At 46.6% G+C, this 20357-nt stretch overlaps 1 protein-coding gene across 1 annotated transcript; it reads right to left on the minus strand.

The window, feature by feature from the left end:
• Positions 1-5089: 5089 nt before the first annotated feature.
• On the minus strand, positions 5090-20136 carry LOC149340819 (venom serine carboxypeptidase-like). Its single transcript, XM_089549711.1, has 6 exons — positions 20063-20136; positions 18048-18094; positions 13672-13874; positions 9846-10176; positions 7201-7718; positions 5090-6053 (listed from the first exon to the last, which is right to left on the minus strand). The coding sequence occupies exons 1-6, from the start codon at positions 20134-20136 to the stop codon at positions 5772-5774; spliced, it is 1455 nt and encodes a 484-aa protein (XP_089405837.1). The 3' UTR covers positions 5090-5771.
• Positions 20137-20357: the final 221 nt, after the last annotated feature.

Below are 20357 nucleotides of genomic sequence, written 5' to 3' on the forward strand. Positions count from 1 at the left end.
TGCCCGTAACGCCAATGCGTCATACTGTTAAGGCGGAGCTTAAGTGTTCCCCTCAATTTCTGTTTTATACTATTGAAGTGGGCTTATACGCCTGCCTTTTTTGTCGAACGTTAACGGCCTACTTGACCGAAGTTTTGCAAACCGTAAAAAGGTTGTTTTTTCATAGTACACCATCGTATTATGCTGCCCACAAAACATTACGTTCCTGTTCCAAGAGTTACGAGGCCAACGGCACACAGAAATCAGAGTTTTCAATACCGAAACTGGAAAAACGGGCGCCATTGCCGCCCCCCGGAAGTGACGCACGTTTGAGACAGGAGCCCGCACAGGTTCGGAGCGTCTGCTCGTTGCGACTCGTGCAAAGCGCTGGTACCGGTAGCGCGTGCAGCACTTTGCGCAATAAATACTGGTTATATATGAAAACACACATCTTAAATCGCATGAAACGCCTCAGAAAAAGTTTTAAACTTGTTTTATTTGCTGTAGAAGACTAGAAAACTCCTCGCTCAACCTCAGCGAAGATGATCGCGCCGCAAGGCTAGTGAGCGTTGTATGCCTGGCAGTATTCGATTAGAGCTTGTGCAAAGTTTGGACATCTCGAAGGAAGGAAGCATATTCAAATAAAGGCCAAATAAAAAAAAATTACATTATCCAGTCGGCTTGTTTGAGCGGGCAAGCGCGTGCCAACAGCACATGTGCGCTGTGTTGTGCGTGCAATATTGGTTGTTGTCTTGATAAAAAAAAAAAATGTCCTGTCTTCTACTTTGCCTTCTTATTTTTCTCCCCTGTCGAAAGGCATTCTTACCTGTGCATATGAATTTGAAACCGGTGCTGTGAACACGAGATAAGTCAACAAAAGAGCTGGATGTCAAAAAAGGGACCTCTACAGAATTAAGCGCTGTGTTAAGCGAAAGAATATGCCAGAAGCAAGATTTTTGTTGCAAAATAAATAAATTTTTCTCTTCGAGGACCGTGGCATCAATGCGGTGCCGATGGTGGGCTGGTTCATTTTTGCGCACCTCGGTCGGGCAAACCACTGCGCGTTGCAAAGTACATGCCGGTTCAAATGAACAAAAACTTATGCGCTGCGTTCATTACTGTATTTATCTAGAACCACTTAAAACTTGTGGACTGCAGGGATAGAAAAGTTTTTCTAATCTTTCAAACCACACAGCTGGACAGAACGACGTGGTTGCAGGACCCCAGTCAACCGTGTACGCCTACCCCGCAGATTGCCAGAACGCAGTGTATCTGTATCGACTGATAATAATGCAGAATATGTAATCAAAATTACGTACGTGTTGTCTGCCTTTGAAAATATATTGCAGGTATCATTCAAATTACATGCGTTCAGGTCTCCGAGGTCTTGGAGAAGCGCCTAGGATGGTAATACTGAAGCTTCCTGTAATCGACCTCAAGTATGAACGGCGTGAGGCAGTAAGAAATTCGACGTTTTCAGTAACACACGTGTGACCTTCAAGGATTCTCAGCCCGGCCTGCGAGTCTTCGCGGCAGCAGTTACACTCGGTGCACGACGGCATTATTGCTCATTGGGCAGAGCTGTACCTTCAATAAGCGCGTGCATGTTGATTCCATTTCAGACGAAGCAGACCTCTCCGTAGACTTCTGCCTGGTGCAAACAACGTGACGTCAAAAGGGCGTTGCTCGATGAGCAAAGCCGTCTACTTTAGCTTCTGAACCGCCTAAGCTAGCTTGTGACGAGCGGTCCCCCGTCCTCTTTATTCTCCCGGTCAGAGACGCCTCGAAGCCTTTCTTCCTCCAATTATAACCCTCTCGGTTCGTGGCATGCTTTGCCGATCGGGCCAGAAACACGTACAGGCGCGGACAAAAGTAAACGGACCACGCAACTGTCTTCGAATATTTTTCACGCGTCACCTAATTGAAATTTCCAGCAGTGGTACGCGCATGCTGGTAGAGGAGGTTTGTGGGCTGTCTTGTAGACAAACACCGCTTCTTCATTACCAATGGAGAAAACGTGATTGCACTTCGAACGCAATAGCGTGCTCCGTTTACTTATGGCCGCGCCTGTACGTGCCCTGCTGCATGATGTAGACCGGGAAAGGCCTATTGGCAAAGCCCAACCCACGAAAGGGGTTAGCGCGAGGGACAAGCGTCAGTTGCCCACCATTATATGTGTTGAAAAAGAAAGAAGAATTCACGTTAAAGCCTGAGCGCCAGAGAGTTGACACCAGCTTTCGAGATCGGGTGTGAAGGGCAGTGGCCGAGAGGTATACATGGTGCTTTCCGCATTCCTCGTATTCCTTTCCGCGTCCACGCACTTCCTCGACATGATGCCAGCAGTTCATTTTACTCGGACACCACTGAGGTTCGCGATGAAAACAGCCAGAAACGCGCCAGAAGAAGGGCTTACAAGGGGTTCGCACTCACTTCAGAAAGCCTGAAACTGGCGAGCAGGCGATGCCGGTGTCTTAAAGATGCGTCATTTCCTGTCCGACTTGTTAGCTGTCCAACACATCGTTAGGGGACTGCGTCGTCTGCTACAGAGGTTTTTGAACGCTTATAACTAAAATACTAGACGCTTCACAGCCCTAATATTAAAAATAAACATTGTTCATAACATGCACACTATATCGAGCTCAATATTAGCCGAAGTAAACTTTCGGTCAAGTAGGCCTTTAATGGGGCCCTTAAGACTTTCTCGCGTAAACTTCGAATTCTGGCGCTTGTTGAAAAATAGTTATTGCTGCCATGAAGGTTGCTTTGCTCGGGCGAAGAAATACCGAGTGACCTGAACACGAGTTTAGGACCAAGAAATAAAAAAACTTTATGAGCGTTTCTGGTGTAACCACAGGCAGAGAATTAAAGTAGTGACAGTTCATTGTACAAGTCGAAAAGCTCCCGTTTGAATGGTGGGAACATGCTTAAATCTATAAGTCGAGGACTTCAATGAATGGGTAACTGCCCAATCAGGCAGTTGGCTTGCAGCATCTTTGTACACTGCTAACATGAGGAAGAGGGCGGGTGGAGGGGTCGTTAGGTATCGCGGTGTCCTTCACGTGAAGATCGAAGCTTTCGACATGCCGCCGAAGAGAAATTACTTCCCGCCACACAGCAGCTAGGCCGAATTAACCCTTTCGTCTTCGTGTTTTGGTTTCTGTTAAAGACAAAAAGGTGTCACTCTGTGTTTGGCGGGGAGGTGTCATTGTGACTCAAGACACTGCGCTACCATCTCAGCCACTGCTGGCGCTGGAGTGAAGGGGAGCTTTGGGCCTTGAATGATAGTAAAGGTTATCGCAGACCATGCTTTAGTCAGTGGCTGGCACATCGCTGCTTCCTCCTGGATGGTTGTTTGTGTTTGATGCGATCCAAAAGCTCTATAGTAGACAGGTACAAGAGTGCTAACGATTCTTAGGTTAAACATTTCAGTACATTTACTAATAGTGCTGCTCTCCCATCCCTAGAACTTTGCCGTAGTTATCTATTGCCTGCTTGTTTTACACCTTCACACTGAAGTCGACCGTCAGTGCACTTCGTGTTTATTTTATTCATGGCTGATTCGAAACCTTAATGCAAGCTATTGCTGATTTCGTCGTAGCGACTGGCTTTCGATGGATATGCCTGCACTACCTTAGAATTGTGCCTGTTACGTCCATCGTGCACTTCGAGAAGGGGAATTTATTGCTCAGTGCAAGGAGTAATAAATATAAAAGAAATCTGACTTCTCGTATTGCCGTATGTTAGGAGAAGTGACAGTTTACCTCACGATACTTACCACTCACATCCGTTGCACTGCTAATTTATTTGATAATTTGTGGAGTTGACATCTTTCTTCGGACACCCTTTTATGTCCATTGTGATGCTTTTGTACAAAGAAAAACTGCCGGATACGATTCCGTATATCCTGCCTTATGATTACGAAGTTAAAACAGTGTTGAACTTCGCTCTTTTTTGCTCTGAGAGCTTACGTTGCGCTCCACTTCCTTGGTCTCCGACAGCTTTCCAGTCATGAGAAATGCGGGCCAACTCCTGTAAACACGAGGGAAACCACGAACTTTACACTGGCGCATAAGGCTTGTTTGAGGAGCTGCATGGCCATGTTACTTCGCTTAGCATTTGGCATAGGTAGGCATTGTTCTCACACAATCGTCCTGAATGATTGCGTAACATTTTAGAGCTTGGAACTCCCATCGACGGTTTGTTGCATCATGTCCGGCCTGATCTGTGAGGAGACAGCGTTCTTAAAAGCTTGAGATGCCCAACGAAATCTCTTCGCGTTTCGAGGTCATCGAGTTCCTCCATGGATTGATTTTTAATGTCATATCGACTTACCACGTGCCGACTGCTTAAAACAGCATGTCCTTTTTTGCCCGAGGCTTCCGTTATCTTAATATCAGCCACGTCACTCCTGCACAATGGGACGCAATTTGCCGGTTCTGTTAGTTTACTCGCGGCGATGCAGCTCATTCGTAGCGCTGCATCGCCAACAATTACGTCACAGAGCTTAGGTCACAGCGAGAGATGCTGGAATGGCTTGCGAATGCTCCTTGGAAAGCTCCGCCTTACGAAATAAAAGAGATGAAAAAGTTGTTTTGTTTGTTTCGTGATCTGTGCCGCTGGTGTTGCGGTACTTTGTGTTCCTGAGACTGTCCGGGAGGGGCTACACGAACGCTAGTGAATGGGAGAGCTTTATGAGGTTTGGTAGGAGAGGGCTTGGTTTCTTGAAACCGATTGATTTGGCTGGCATTGAAATCAGGAAGGTGTTGTCCGAGCATTGATGCCCTGATTTTCTTCTCCCCCGAGCAAGAACCTACCATTAGTACCGAGATAGCAATCCGGCGTCAACCGCAGTAGAACGACGCCGGTAATTTCGTTCTTTGTTTGCTCAACTATGAATCATAACTGACGCCTGACAAAGATATATATTTAATTTTTATTGCGTGCAAACAAAGTAGTCACAGAATATATATATTTATAATAAAGCACTTAGAGTCCACACTGAGTGCAGTACCCGTCACTTAATTTGTGACTGAGGGTACAAGGCGCTCTAAACAAACCAAACCAAACCAAACCAAACCAAACCAAAACAAAACAAAAACACCACCTTAAGTACGCGATGCCCATAGAAGCCAAGTGAAAAAGTGGGTGAAAAGTAGTGTGGCTCTCATTTTTGTTAATTGAAACAGGTGACATGGCTTTATCGATTCGCACCGTGGAATGGAAACAGGCTTTGATATGAAGTAGAGTGTGCCACCTCTCATTATTCTGTTGACTGAATAATATGAGACCTGCAAAACTTCGGGGCAGATACAATGCTCAGTGATGTTACGCAGTGAAAATAACCAAATTTATTTTTAGCGTTGCATTTTTCGCCGCATTCAGGTAAGGTAGCGAACACGGCTATCGCGCATCAAGCGTTTGTCCCCGCGTTTGTTCCCTATGCTTGCTAGAATATTGAAGATGACTTAGTTGTACGTTAAAATGCGCACTTTTGTCGATCAAAAACATCACCTTTGTTTCGCAAACGCCTTTTTAATTATATACAAAAAACAGCTCTTCAATCTTTAATTTTGCATCTAGTGCATTCAGCAAAGTGGTTTGGTTTATGGAGATTTAACGTCCCAAAGCGACTAAGGAAAGTGTATGGCAACATATATCTGTCAGGATGAACCACAATCACTTCACACAAAAGGCACAAAACTCTTCGCAACCTATGGCTTGCTCAGCAAGGCGGCTATTTTTCTGGTGGCGTGGAAACCAGTCCTCTTTCTGAGTGCCAAAGAGCTCGCCTTCTAAATCACAAACGGGATGTTGTTGATGAATCTGGTGATCATTTCGTACGCCGCTTCTGGCTGGTCTGCGGGCAGTATATGACCCCCGTTACGAGCGAGAATCATCGTGAAGTTTTTGGCTTGTTTAGCGTAGCCCTGCACCTCGTCACCGTCGGGCGAACGCCAAATTTGCTTCTTGGCATTGGCGAACTCCTGCGCCCCCGTCCATTGCAGAGTTGACATTAAGGCCTCGGCCATTGGGTACGGGAAGGCGATGTCTAGTTGACCAGTGTAGTGGAGTGCCTTTGGAAATAGAACAAAATATGGGATCCGGATTAGGAGCAGCTTTTCATACTTCAGCGCTTATATATGTTCTATATTGTTGATGCTTTAAAAACTCTGTACGCGAGAGTTCGTGTGCCTGGCTAGGTATCGTCCTGTTCAGGAGTTCGTGGGCTGCCATGTTCGTTGTTAGGCCATAGCTGTAGTAGTGACCTTGGCACTCAGTGTTTAGAGTGATGATGAGAAAAGCTCGCCTCACTCTGAAGCAGTTTTGGTTGGTTGGTTTATGGGGCTTAACGTCCCAAAGCGACTAAGGCTATGAGAGACGCCGTAGTGGAGGGCTCCGGAAATTTCGACCACCTGGGGTTCTTTAACGTGCACTGACATCGCACAGTACACGGGCCTATATAATTTCTCCTCCAAAGAAATTCAGCCGCTGCGGCCGGGATCGAACCCGCGTCTTTCGGGTCAGCAGCCGAGCACCATAATCACTGAGCCACCGCGGCGGCCGTTTTGGTATTGAGGATGCTACACGAGCCTCACTGTATATGCTAGCATAATGCAGTAGCGTGGGAAATATTTAAAGGAACACTGCGCTTGCACTCTCGTATGCAAATCTGCACGTAAACTGGCATGCTTCTTAGCCATATGAAACTGATATCTAGAATTATCATGTACTGCCCACAGGGACACTGTAAAGGTGTGGTTTAATTTATTATTGAAACATGCTACTTAAGTCTCTTCTGCAGGATTCGCAAAGAAATCCAGCTGTTGCTTGACTAGCGTGCTATTCATCAGAGGGGAGTGACTTAAAATTCACTGAGAAAGAAAAAGACTCTCCCATCGATTTCAAATCTGTCCTTACGATGCCGAGAACGGCCGCCATCTTCTAGAAAATATGCTGTCCTTATATTCCTGCGTGACTTTCTGCTGCTATTGGCTATGTTTCACTTGATTTGGTATCCACTCTACTGCCCTAACAGCCAGCCCGTTATCATTCTTTCTGCCTGTAGATGTAGATAATTTGCAGAAACGTCAATGTGGTCAGTTTCACATGGCGGCCCGTAGGCCTAGGCATTTCGGCACCCTTAAGTGCGTTGCTAGTCCGACCACTGCTTTCGTGAGTTTTTACGCAGCCGCGACATATAAGAGCGTAGGAAAAGATTACCTTGTAGTTGTCCAAAAGCAGTGCGAACTGGTCCCTGACCGACTTCATGATGTCCTTCCCAAAATGAAGCGACACGGCCGGATTACTTTTGTTGAACTCAGCTCCTCCCACGTGGATGGCTCGGCGTACCACAGGGGTTTCGACGAAGGTCTCGTAACGCGAGTGCGACTCGGGTTGTTTGGTGAGCAAGTAATTGTATGCATATTCATAGCCGGTGACGTTTCCAAAGTACGTAGGATTTCCTGAGAGGGTGCCGTAAATCGCCTCTACCATGAGCAAGGCGGCCTCCACGTAGCGGTCCTCACGGACCATTTGCGCGGCCTGGTCGCAGTATTCCTGCATGCGAGTTGCTTGGTGCCGGTCCATGAGCCCAATCTGGTACAGGTAGGGCCCATAGCGGAGCAAGGAAATCGGGTCGATCATGCCATTACCAATGGCGATACCTCTGAGATTGATTGGCACTCGCAGCTTGCCTTTTGACTCGTGCAAGGCGGCTCCAATGGCAGGAACGTATTTGCCTGCGGAGAGCATTGCACGTCAAAGCATATAGCATCCTTGCGACTTAAGGAGAGCGCCAATGTCATGCAAGTGTTTCTGCTGCGTGCAAACGGTTCTCAGCGAGCTAGGCATAGATAAATTACCGTTCGTGCAGAAAATAAAACAGATTGGCTGCCTTGTGGTCTACCAGGCATGCTTATATGGCATTTTAACTGCATCTGACACTTCCTATGAATCAATTAACTCGCACACGGCTGAGGAAAGAATACAAATTAAGTGCTTAACCCGAACAAACGAGCGAAAACTTTCCCCGCAGCGGCATTTCTCTTTCTTGAATGTGCGACTACGATGTTTATCCATTGGGATGCGTTTAGTAGGCGAGCGGCCCCTTTGGCGGTCCGACACGACCAAACGAGCAATTAGGCCTGATTCGATACTCCCGTGCCTGGATTTTGCCGTAACTGATGTTTCTTCTCACCCTCATGAGCACATCGAATTTCGGCCTGCTGACTGCGGCTGATGCCATAGTCACGCATCTGCCATGACGAAGAGCTGCACGCCCCGCGCGACCTCCGCTCTGAGCCGCAAAGACGACGTAGCGGCCACGGGCGAGTGAAGTGCGACCAGCATAGTCGCGGGATCTTGCTGCAACCCTACCGCCAAAACCGACGATTTACCGTGGAACGAAACGCGAAAATCGTTTAGCATAGCGCTACCGCTTATCGCTGCTGCGCGCGACCTCGGGTGCCTAAGTAGAGCTCGTATTACGTTGTAGCTGTGGATTTTCCACAGGCGACGCTGAGTCCTTTTTCGGAGTGGGCTTTTTATAACAGCTTTTCCATGTAAATGAACGGCGCACATGCCCAAGTGGGAGATTGTGATGGACACAGAGAACTTACTGCGGGCCCCTGCGCTTTTGCCTCGTCAGAGAATTATTTGCGATGTTGGTACTTGACAAACCAGCCTGCACGCGGCTGCCTATGGAGCCACTGAGCTAGTGTGATCCCTGGGAGGAAGGCTCAAAAGTACGAATGTATATTGGCCAACGTTGACTTGGTGAAGACGTGTAAAGGAGCCCGCTAAGGAAGTTTTTTAATGCGTACTGATGATTGCTCGTTCTAGTGTCGTGACCCGGGGCTCACGCGGTAGTCGACGAAGGAGGACGCGGGGATGTTTCGTTCGAGCGCTGGTTTCCGAAATTCGCCGCAGCGGCAGCCCGAAGGGACTGTGCCGGGTCTCATGTCACCAGCTATATGTTGCTTCTCAGCGAGGCTACCTTGTTGGTCTGTTTTCTTCGAGGCATAGCAAAGCGAGAGCTCATATCGGCAATGGACTTGTCGCAGATTGCCAAAGCCAAACTTCTTTCACGTCGTCTTGTTTGGAGCGAGAGCTCTACTCCTCGGGGTACAACTTCCGGTTTCCAGGTGGATGACAAAATGACCTTCAAGGCCCCTCAGTCCAAACCTAACTGAACTGCATGGTGGTATGGCCCAAGCTATGGTAGTATGACCACGTGATCATATGTCTGTGACCATTGGGCACCTGACCTCGACCACTGACTTTGACCCTTGACCTTGACATTTGAGCTGAGACAGTGGAGACCATGCTTAACAGAGCTTGCGCTCGTATAACTAGGATGAAGGCACGTTGAATCCCGACCATTTTTTGGGCCGCCGCTGCAGCCGCAGAGACCAATAAGCAAGCGTGAACTTTAGAACACATTCACAATTCCACTGTGAATTTCCTGTTCTCCAGAGAAACTTGAAGATTTCCTCGGGCCTAGACTAATCATATACGAGGAATATGGCTTAGCTTAATTTAAGACGCGGGGCAGAAAACTGGAGTTGCCGGTGATTTCCAGTAACACCATCATCGTCATAATCCTGTCTATGCCCACTGCAAGGCACAGGCCTCTCCCATGTTTCTTCAGTTAACCCTGTCTTTTGTCAGCTGCGGCTACCATATCCCATCAAACTTCTTAATCTCATCCGCTCACACGCCTTGCCTAAATGCCCATGTATTAGAAAAGGAACTTCCGTTTTGTTGCAGCCCTGAAATACGCGTCTTTGAATCACTTTCGTCTGAGAAGAAACGTTATGTCTCCTCTTGAATCTATAAAAAACGGTTCTTTTAGAATTAGCTCTCACCAGCGTAAGACTCCCCGGCCAGGTAGAAATCGTTCGAGGAGTAACTGTCGAAGAGTGTGAAGAATTGCTGCAGAAACTCCAGCATGTCCCTGCTCACGTCGGACATGTTGCGGGCGTAGCCGTCCTCACTACGCGTGAAGCTGAAGCCGGTGCCCACTGGGTTGTCCACGTAGAGAACCGATATAGTGCGTGTCCACGTGACTGGGCGCAGCTCAGCCGCATTGTGCTCGTCCACGTAGTAAGGGCCGTGCTCCACGAACAGGCCAAGAAGTGAGGACGTACCCGGTCCTCCCTGGAGCCACAGCATTACCGGCGCCCATTTGGGGTTTTCCTGTGAAATAGTAATCAGACTGAAAGTTGGGGAGTACACTTCTTGCAGGTTACGTCAGTGCCTGAAAGTTGCAGAAGCCGGAGCTGTGGAGTGAGTGGCGTGCACTAGCAAACTATAGATGAACGTTGTGTGCACCCATGGTACGATGTGTTGCACGCAGGACCAGTTGATAAAAATCATTTTTTTTTTGTGTGGGAAAATAAAGAATCAACATCTACTAACTTCATAGATTTGTTTCGAAGCTGACTGCAATGCATTAGTTTTGAATTAACTGCTCGGGGGTCCGGGTGGGGTTTTGAGAAAGGGTACTGTTTTGTTTTTCTGCAATAATGGGCGTCGCTATCACCGTCACAAGTTGTAACCGAAAACTTTCGCATGCGCCTTCTGGCCAATAGGGGTGTTATGCAGTGGTACCTTCGCCACAACGACAATGTAGACCTGGGAGTGGACGCTTACGGGAATGCGGCCATCCTCTTTTAAGTTTGGCTTGGAAATGAGACTTGTCGTGAGGAGCGCGATGCGGATAATATACTGTATTTTTTTTTAGTCCGATGAAATGAAAGAAATCCGGCAGTTTAGTTTGGCTCATTCCTTTAGTAATACTGGGACACACTGGCGCATTGTCCCCGTGCCGGCTTTTCGAAGTCGACGGGTAGTAGCAGCGTTGATGAATGGCGATTGAGAAAACAAATTTGCCAAGGATACCTTCTCAACAGGATAGCTAAGCGGGCGAGTTGGTGATACATTATGCAAAAAACAGCGCGAACAAACGGGGGCGAAAGGAAGAATACGCAGGAAAAAGCGCTGACTCTCAACTAAAGCTTCATCACAGGAAACACGCTTATAAAAGGAAACAGATAACAAAAAACACCAAAACCAGAACGCACGTGCTACTATGTGATATCCAGATATGCAACCCCACAGTCACGCAGGAGCAGGGATGGTTTGCCGACACACAATCTTGCTTTATTTGCCACATTATACGCCTCGATGATTTCCCTGGTCAACTGGTCGGGGTGTTTGTACAAAATGTCAGCACAATGCAAGGACGGAAAACAGGATTGACACTCTCGGCAATGATCAACTAGATTAGTGGAGCGATTAGAATCTAATGAATTGGGATGTTCCAAAGGGGTAATTTATAAAATTCCCCTGTCCTGTGGTCAGATATACATTGGGCAAACGGGACGTTCTATTAACACATGACTCGGAGAACATCTCAATTCATTAGAATCTAATCGCTCCACTAATCTAGTTTATCATTGCTGAGAGTGTCAATCCTTTTTTCCGTCCTTGCATTGTATTTTGTACAAACACCCAGACCAGTTGACCAGGGAAATCATCGAGGCGTATAATATGGCAAAGAAAGCAAGATTGTGTGTCTGCAAACCATCTTTGCTCCTGCGTGACTTTGAGGTTGCATATCTGGATATCACTTAGTAGCACGTGCGTTCTGGTTTTGGTGTTTTTTGTTATATGTTTCGTTTTATAAGCGTGTTCCCTGTGATTAAACTTTAGTTGAGAGTCAGTGCTTGTTCCTGTGTATTCTTCCTTTCGTCCCCTGTTTGTTCGGGCTGTTTTTTGCATAATACCTTCTCAAGGTAGACGGGAATAAGAGAGAATACAAGGGGCTGGTAAAGGGGCGTAAATGTGACTTCATACTAAACATAAGTTCTTACATACAGAAGAACTGTCAGAGGTGGTGCGTTAAAAGCGTCATTTACCTTAGATTTATTTATGTATTCCCCGTACCCGCAATCGCCGAAGCAAGAAGTGAGCGGGTCGCGACACCAGTCATAAATATGCAACATCAAAGCGGAAAACCGTACAGTACAAAAGATGACACGACAGGAATAAGTAGGGTGAAGTTCTAGAAAAAATAAAACGGAGCAAGAAAAAATGCCATCTTTAAAGGTGACGTTTCACGTACGCTGCGCGGAAAGCCCGAACAACAGCAGGTGTGTCATATCCCACAGATGTTAACCGTCGCCATACTTCGTGGCCGTGTTGGCTTGTCGCTGCTAGAATTTTAGCGTTTTCACGCAGTTGGATTTCAAGACCTTCTAAATGACTGCAGTATTGTTTTCCAGGAATCGTCTCGTAGAACATGTGGCTGAGCAACCGGTCTGTTAAGTCACACTAAGTGTGTCACCACGCTCACAGGTAGCTGGATGGATCTAATGAGCCATAGGTTAAAAGCATGACGCAAGTAAGAGCTTGAGCCACTTTTGAAACCGGAATGGCATCATCACGCAAGTGCATGCTGCCTAGTATGAACGCGACGGGACCAGCTAAAACTGACGCTGCTGACGCCGAAAGCGCCCCCTAGCCTGGTGCATGTTTTTTTCGGTGCTGCAAAAATGCTCACTTGAGCGTTGTTTCTCTCATTAAACTGTACCCAACAACAGTTGCCTTTCAACAGCACTCTCCTGCCTAAATGGTGCAGGAAAACCCGTTACATATGACGAAGGTGAACAATTCAAGCGGATGTGTGCTACGACTCTTTACCGCAAGAAAAAGAGAATAAGAAGTACTTAGGACGTATGAAGGCCAGAAAACCGCAGAGCGTTTTGTTTCTTGTGCAAATTAGAAATAAAGTAGATGCATTTTTTTACTTTGAAGGTCGCAGACCTTAAAGACAGAAAAAAAAAAAACTAGCGCTCATCCTGTTACGTATATTTTTTGCTGTCAAGTTCTTCAGCTTTTCATAGCACATTTTTACCATCTGGCATGGTGTACACCACACCGTACCGCGGGGTTCACACCGGGAGCAGCCGTGCTCTACAGCAGGGTGAAGCCATGCTGCGAGGCCGCAGCGTGGCTCACTGCATGCAGTGTGAACTTGCTCAATGGTATCCAAGAGGTGCTTTGATAGAAGGAAGGGGCTTTGAATAGTTTTAGTTTTATAATTTAATGGACTGCAGACTGTACGATCTTGTCTTTTACGAAACCCCTTAACCTCTCAAGAGCTCCACACCGCGAAGCCTTCCTTGGTGCTGAGCACCTACTTAATGTTGAACTACACTCAACATTTATCCTCTTACCTATTTTAGTGGGTAAGAGGATAGCGGCTGGCCAAGCTAATCCATTGTATAGAAGTGCAGACCATGTGCGTATGTCATGAGCTCGGCTCTCCAGTAGAGTTATGTTCTGTTTTCTGCTGCATCGCATTATCTTCTAACATAACTTTTTTCGATTTCTTTCTCCCCTTAACGAAAATTACAAAAAAGCTAACATATATCCTTCACGTATCCCTTGGTTTCAACCGTTTTTGGCTCCTCTTGCACGTTATTTAACAAAATGTGACACTTCGAAATTATATTTGCGTATTATCCGCCATCCTGATAAAGAAAATGTGATTCTGCGATAAAATGAATCCTTCTTTGTCTAAGTGGGTGCTACACCAGACTAGCAGGACCGCAGCGCTGCTGCCTGGGGCATAAAAGGTTTCGATGGAGGAAGCACGGGTAATCAATTTTCAGCGAATGTTTTTACCATTGCAGGGAAGAACCAGAAGAACAGGTTGCTTCCCAGTTGCTCGTTGACAGTGATGAAGCCCGAGTAGCTGAGCACATAAGGGACATCGCCGAGGCTGCCAACCGTGCTTTTCTGCAAGGCCTCCTCATGCTTGCCGGCGTGGATAAGTGGTGTCAGGAACAGGGGTTCGCCCACGTTGACTTGCGCTCTTGACGTTTCGCCTGGGTTGGTCAGAAAGGTGTGGAGCGGTCACCTCCAGCGCTCATTTTAATGCGACGGCTTTAGAAACCTTATCGGAAAAAGAAAAAATAATGTGCGGTCGGAAGCTAAATTGACTTATTAGCTGCAGGAAAGTGACAACACTACTGATGAAGGCATCAATGGTCTCTAATGCTGTCTCAGTGCCAACACACAATGTAATCTAGCGCCCCTGTGACTTTTATGCGAAGCATATTGCTAGAGCTACCACTCACGCCGTCGCCGTGGGACCCCCACGTGACACCGTGACGTCACACCACGTGACACCGTGGCGTCACACCACGTGACATCGGATGAGAGAGCCGGCCTCCACCTCGCGCCGTCGCCGTGGGACCTCTAGCCGTCACGCCACGTGACACCGTGACGTCACACCACGTGACATCGGATGAGAGAGCCGGCCTCCACCTCGCGCCGTCGCCGTGGGACCCCTAGCCGTCACACCCGCGCATTCCCGCGCATTTCGAACGCGCGTTCACACTCGGTGTAGGTGAAACGCTCGCTCCACCGGGCAGGCAGACGCGGCTTCCGTGGCAATCCAGGCGCTCACCCAACGCGCGTCTCGGGGTTAGTCGGCGTTCAGCTGTAGCCATGCCGTTGTCTTCCCCCACGACGAAGGCTTCTAGTGGTTGTATTAAAACGACCAAGTATTCAACCAAGGAAAGCCATGTATTACCAAGCCTAGCCACTAATATGCTTTGCATTCCCCAGGCTTAGCCAAGCTGATCCTCAGCAATTTTTTATGCTATCTTCGGAAGAAATACGGCTTCTACAATACGATACAACTCAAGAACGGAGCGGCAAATGTCCCACAAAGGAGGCCCTCTAGCCAAAGCCTTCCATCCAGACTCATGACGCCGTGATTAATCTTCTTGTACGTGCTGGCGTGACATCACGGGGGGTTACATTTGATAGGGGATTGACCACGGCTGAACTGGATAACCACGGCGTCAAAAAATACGGTTTACGCCATTGGCTGGAGGGCCTCCTTTGAGGGTCATTGGTCGCTTCACTCTTGCGTTATATATGACTCTCTTACTGACGTGTAAATCCATTTTTGGATTTAAATCCATTTTTGGACGTGGAAAGATGTGGTGTGTGTCAGTAACCTGTTCAGTTTACTGACCTTATCTACTTATGGCTGCCGGGACAGTTCTGTCGGCTCAAGTCAAATAGGTTTAGGTTTATGGGGTTTAACGTCTCAAAGCGACTCAGGCTATGAGAGACGCCGTAGTGGAGGGCTCCGGAAATTTCGACCACCAGGGGCTCTTTAACGTGCACTGACATCGCACAGTACACGGGCCTCTGGAATTTCTCCTCCACAGAAATTCAACCGCCGCGGCCGGGATCGAACCCGCGTCTTTCGGGTCAGTAGCCGAGCACTATTACCACTGAGCCACCGCGGCGGCTGGCTCAAGTCAAATGTTAAGGAGCGTGAAGGGCTAAGAAATAGACAGGCCAGATATTGCGAGCATGTTCCTATTCTTGCATGCTTTTCGATTATAATCTCAAGTACAACAACAAGACTAGCAGCTATATAATACTTAGCTTTTGTTGGATATATTTCGGCTAAAAACCCGTGGAATTTGTCTGGTTTCCAGGGCAAAATATTTTACTATTAAGCATTGAGGCCAACAGGCAGGCAAGTAGCCCACGGTGAGAAACTGTTATAGTAAGAGAACATTAAGTATGAATGTTTATTTAAGAGTTTGTATTAATGGGTGTAGCAACGAGGCAGCTATTGGTACTTTTATGTTCGCATTCTTCACAAGAACGTGTAGCGCTGGCATCACTGTTCCATCTGTATGAAGGGCACGCCGAATAATCGCTCATCAATTGTTACATTGCCGAGGCCAGTGTCTCCATCTCCATCCACACACTTATTGCTTGATTGTGCAGCCCACTCAAAGAGATCGCCTAGTTTGTCGATTTAGCATTCGATAGGCTAACAGTACGGGATAAAATGCTGTTGGTTCAGGCTTGGTTTGGTAAACGCGCCCATATTAACGCATGTAACACAGAGAAGGACTGTTCTCAGTATTGATGATTTTTTAAGGAGTAGCACCATGTTATCATAAATATCAGAAAATAAGAACGATGTTCACTCGGCAGGAGAGAAACACACAGTGAGCCTATATCTTACTCCGCAGCACCTTTTCAAGTCATCATCCAATAAAACGTAACGGCAAGGCGAAAGGTTAAAGCACTAATATTAACCTCCTGCTACTCGTGTTTCTCGCCAGCCGAAGCACACTATCGCATAAATTGCGCAATACCTCGAATGAAACATACTGTAAAGCAAAAGGGTTTCAGCAATCTCTAGAACTTCCTCCCTCCAGATAAGCCAGACTGAAATGAAAAAGCGATGCGCCTCTATTAGGAGTAAAAAACAATCCGAGAGTAACGATATTAAACAAAAAAAAAACACTTCGGCCGTTGAACTACCAAACATGAGCGAGACGCGTTACCTCGCGGACTGTTGCTGTAAGTTTAAATAGGGACACATGCCACATTATGTGAGTCATGGTGAAGGTTTGTGCGATGTACTCTGACAAGTACACTAATTCAGACATTACTGCCAGATTAGAGCTTGTACACATCGATAGATAAAAGCGGAATCTTGGGAAGAGCTGTGAACAGCAGAAAAGGACCTTTAGGAGCAAGTTCGTGGTGCAAGCTTCAGGCTTGCTATTCGTGAACTGGAATCAGTTGCGTGAGGCAGCATAAGTCGCGCAATAAAAAAAGCTATCCTAGTTCCCCATGCGTCACACCAGGCATTGACACCGGAATGGGACTGGAACGTGAAGTATTTCTGGTGATGTTTCGCGGCATGTCGTAAAGTTAAGCAGCTTTTAGTGAAAATGTATTTCACTTGAGCCAAAACATCGGTTGTTAGTACTTTTACCTCACTTTTACAGCTTTTACCTCACAAGTCGCTCTTTCGTAACATGTCTACGAAAACATGTGAGTGAGGCTAGCGACGGAATAAACCATTGCCTAACCTAGGAGTATAGCTACAGCACTCAAAGAAAGCGAAGCTTTCCTGTAATATTCGTAGTATATGCCTCTATTTAAATACACTTCTCTGGGCGTTTGCTGAGGTAGATCACTTTGTTCCTTCAGCTAAAAAGGAGGTCCCATTATTTACAGTTAACCGAATCAGTGACTGATTACTTTCTTCAACTCGGTTCTTCGACACAGTTTGTCCATAAGGAGAATGCGCAGGCTGTTCTACTGCTGGTGACTCAAGAGTGAACGTGACGACTGATTTGGTGGAGAATTTAGGCGCAGTAGTCACCATGTAGAGAGAGTACCCACCACCTTACTCCGGACGTGCACCCTCCCCGTTGTTAGTGGCCGATCCTGCACTCGTTTGGAAGAAGGCGGCTCTGTAGGCGTACGGGGCTAGTTCGGATACCTCGTTCCTACGCCTGCGGTACTCCCGAACACATGATGGTTTCGTCTGGCGACGGTGTTCAGTTTGACCGAAAAGTCTTTCGCCTCACGTCCGGCTGGATTTTGCCGCTTCCGACGCTACTTCTCACGCTAAGGAGTACGCAGCATCTCGGCTGCTGACTGCGGCTGTTCTGACGTCCCGTGTTTTGCATGGCGTGGAAGCTGCCACGGTCACGTGATGGGTGCTCGTGCTGCGTTGCAGCAGGTCGATTGTTGGTGGGTCTACGAAGCCATAGCGGTTGAACTCCTTGCAACAGCTTTTCGTTGGAAAATGTTTGTTCAAACAAAAGTTTGCGCTGTAGACGAGCCACTAACGGCCTAGCCTCGCGGGACCTCCGCTTTGAGGCGCAAATGTAAAGCGGCCAAGCATGCGGCCTTCGCGGCTGAGCTTCCTCTAAAAGTTTTTTGTTGTGAAATGTTCGTAAAAACAAAAGTTCATGCTGTTGTTATCGCATTACACTATTTCAGCGATGAGCAAGGAGGGTCCACCATGTTCAAAACCTGTCTATAACGGCTGCACATAGCCATAAAGGCAAGGCAAAATTGAAGTTCTCTCTGACACACGAAGTTAACAGTTCGGCATTGCTAAGAGTAGACTTTGTGGCCTAGTTCCGGGCCTAACAGAGGGCTTCAGGAATAAGTGCTGTCACTGCTATCAAGGGTACGTTGGATAGGGTTGTTACCTTCACCTGCGGCGTTCCTGGCACCATCATTCGATGTGTCAAGGTTCCTGCGAAAACGCGAAATTGAAAAGGCAGTTTCAGAGCTAAATGTCTGTTGAAGTAGTAGCTTTGTTTTGAAAAAGGGCGTCATTCCGCTGTGTGTTGTGCTAGTGCTGGTTTCATTCAGAACAGGTTTTCTCTTCATGCTCTGAATAATTAGGGAGCCTAACAGTAATAGTTGAAAAGTTAACTATTCAATATTAGTTAACCAGTTAGCACGTCTTAGCTGCACTCTGATGTACTACACAGCTGACAAATGCTATGTCGTAAAAAGCGCTCTTCTAACTCCAAAATCCTATCTTTAAAACTTGAGTAAAGTCATAGGTGAAACACCCTGTATATGTAATACAAAATAGTACAATCCAAAAAACATTTTTTGCAAGCGTTGCCTATTTTTGGTGCAGCCGCCGTTTCTAGCGCATGCACCACGGAGGAAAATTCCATTACAAGCCGGTTACAGTGAGAGTGATCTCTTTGGGGTAAGAACGCAGTATCTTATCGATGCAGACCAACATCAGTTCGCCCTCGCTGTCCCTTCCAAATCCTAACTTGGGAAATTAAAGAGAGAAACCAATTTGTAGATTCTTATTTTTCGAGCATCATCCGAACTACAATAAGGCGATGTCAACTGATATCGTCACTGTGCGCGCTGAACGCTTTTACAAGCACAATCAGCACATCAAGTTGAATAACGAAGCCTTGTAATACAGCGAAGCTCATGTCGTCGCTGTTAATACTGCCAGTCTCACAAGTTTGCGTGCGACCTGACCAGCCCAGTTTTTCGTCAGAGCCTTGTATTTGTGCTCTCGGCAGCTCCTACGTAAAGTACAGGGTTGAATCAAAGAACTAGTTTCCTAAAATAAATGACAAAGACATCAAGTAGAATTATTGAAATTAGTGCTTGGATGTCAGAAGCGTTCATCTAACGGAGTACGGGCGCAGCCTGCTACTTTTGACACTAAGCGCGCTGTAAAAACTAGGGGAACACGAATAAAACAGCAACAAAATTGAACCTCGCTATAACGAAGTTTATGGGACCCAGCAATTACTTCGTTATAGTCGTGGGTTTTCATTATAGCCCGTATTGATCGAGTTTCCAAGGGTAATCGTCATTCCTTCGTCATATTTATTGTTTTGTCATAAACCGTTTCGTAACAACGAGGTTCGAATGTTCAACAATATGTGCACAGAGGCATGCACACGGTTTCGTACATGGTGTGCAATTCTGGGAAGAAATTCATTCTACTCAAAAATATTGAAGAATATTAGTCGCGACAAGAATAAAACACTAATCGGTATACGCGAGGTTAGTGGAATGATTATGGCGATTTACGATACGTTATGCTTTGCATGTTGTTCTGGCATAGCTGCACTAAGGATTACTAAATCTAGGATTTTCATTTAATGCAGTCGAGAAGACAATCTTAGCGATTTGCGGTCAACTCCCAGTAGACCGCATTCCTTCTTCTGTGTCACCTCTACCGAAACGCGGGCGGAGAAGTTAGGCATACAATCCCTGACCTTAGACTCAGCAGTAATTCACACGCACGGTGTCAGTGGCGGCAGGTCTAAGATGCGGTGTGAGGGCTGATCAAGTGCGATTAAATATTTTGGAGAAAATCTTTCTGGAAACTTTGTATTGTATTCGGAGGTGAATTCAAACAAATACTGATAGACATTGTGCCACGGCTGTAGACTTCGAGATAGAAAAAGGCGAAATGGCTGCTCGAGCTGGACGCTGCTTGCCCTGGCAGCCGTGGCTTCAGAGGCAACAACAACAACAACAACAACAACAACAACAACAACAACAACAACAACAACAACAACAACAACAACAACAACAACAACAACAACAACAACAACAACAACAACAACAACAACAACAACAACAACAACAACAACAACAACAACAACAACAACAACAACAACAGCCGCTTCATATTTTCGCAGTTCGGATGATGTTGATGTAGACTTACCTGCTCTTGGCTTTTTCGCAGATACCAGATGAAAAACCTCCGCTGAACAGGAGAAGCAGGAGCAGTGCTTTCATCCTGGCAATAAATCACATAAAAATGCTCTGACAAAAGTGATCCGCTGACTCAATCATTCCGTGTTACTCCTTGAATGCGCTCCAGTATTCAGTCTGGAGATTGACGGGAAAATCTTGCCGAAAGTATTGCGTTAGAAAAATAGAAACTAATCGTTGTGACTCAATGCATGGACATTTTAAAGGTTGATCAAACGCAGATATCATCTATCTGTTCGTGCATT

This window comes from Amblyomma mixtum, chromosome 6 (genome assembly GCF_055824585.1).
Source record: "Amblyomma mixtum isolate Tamu chromosome 6, ASM5582458v1, whole genome shotgun sequence".
Lineage (NCBI taxonomy): Eukaryota > Metazoa > Arthropoda > Arachnida > Ixodida > Ixodidae > Amblyomma > Amblyomma mixtum.

Excerpts from the sequence above, each read along its gene's own strand:
- LOC149340819 (XM_089549711.1), bottom strand. The coding sequence starts at position 20,136 with ATGAAAGCACTGCTCCTGCTTCTCCTGTTCAGCGGAGGTTTTTCATCT. Across the intron at positions 18,095-20,062 it reads TGCGAAAAAGCCAAGAGCAG|GAACCTTGACACATCGAATG; the intron begins GTAAGTCTACAT and ends GCGTTTTCGCAG. Across the intron at positions 10,177-13,671 it reads TCTGGTTCTTCCCTGCAATG|GAAAACCCCAAATGGGCGCC; the intron begins GTAAAAACATTC and ends ACTATTTCACAG.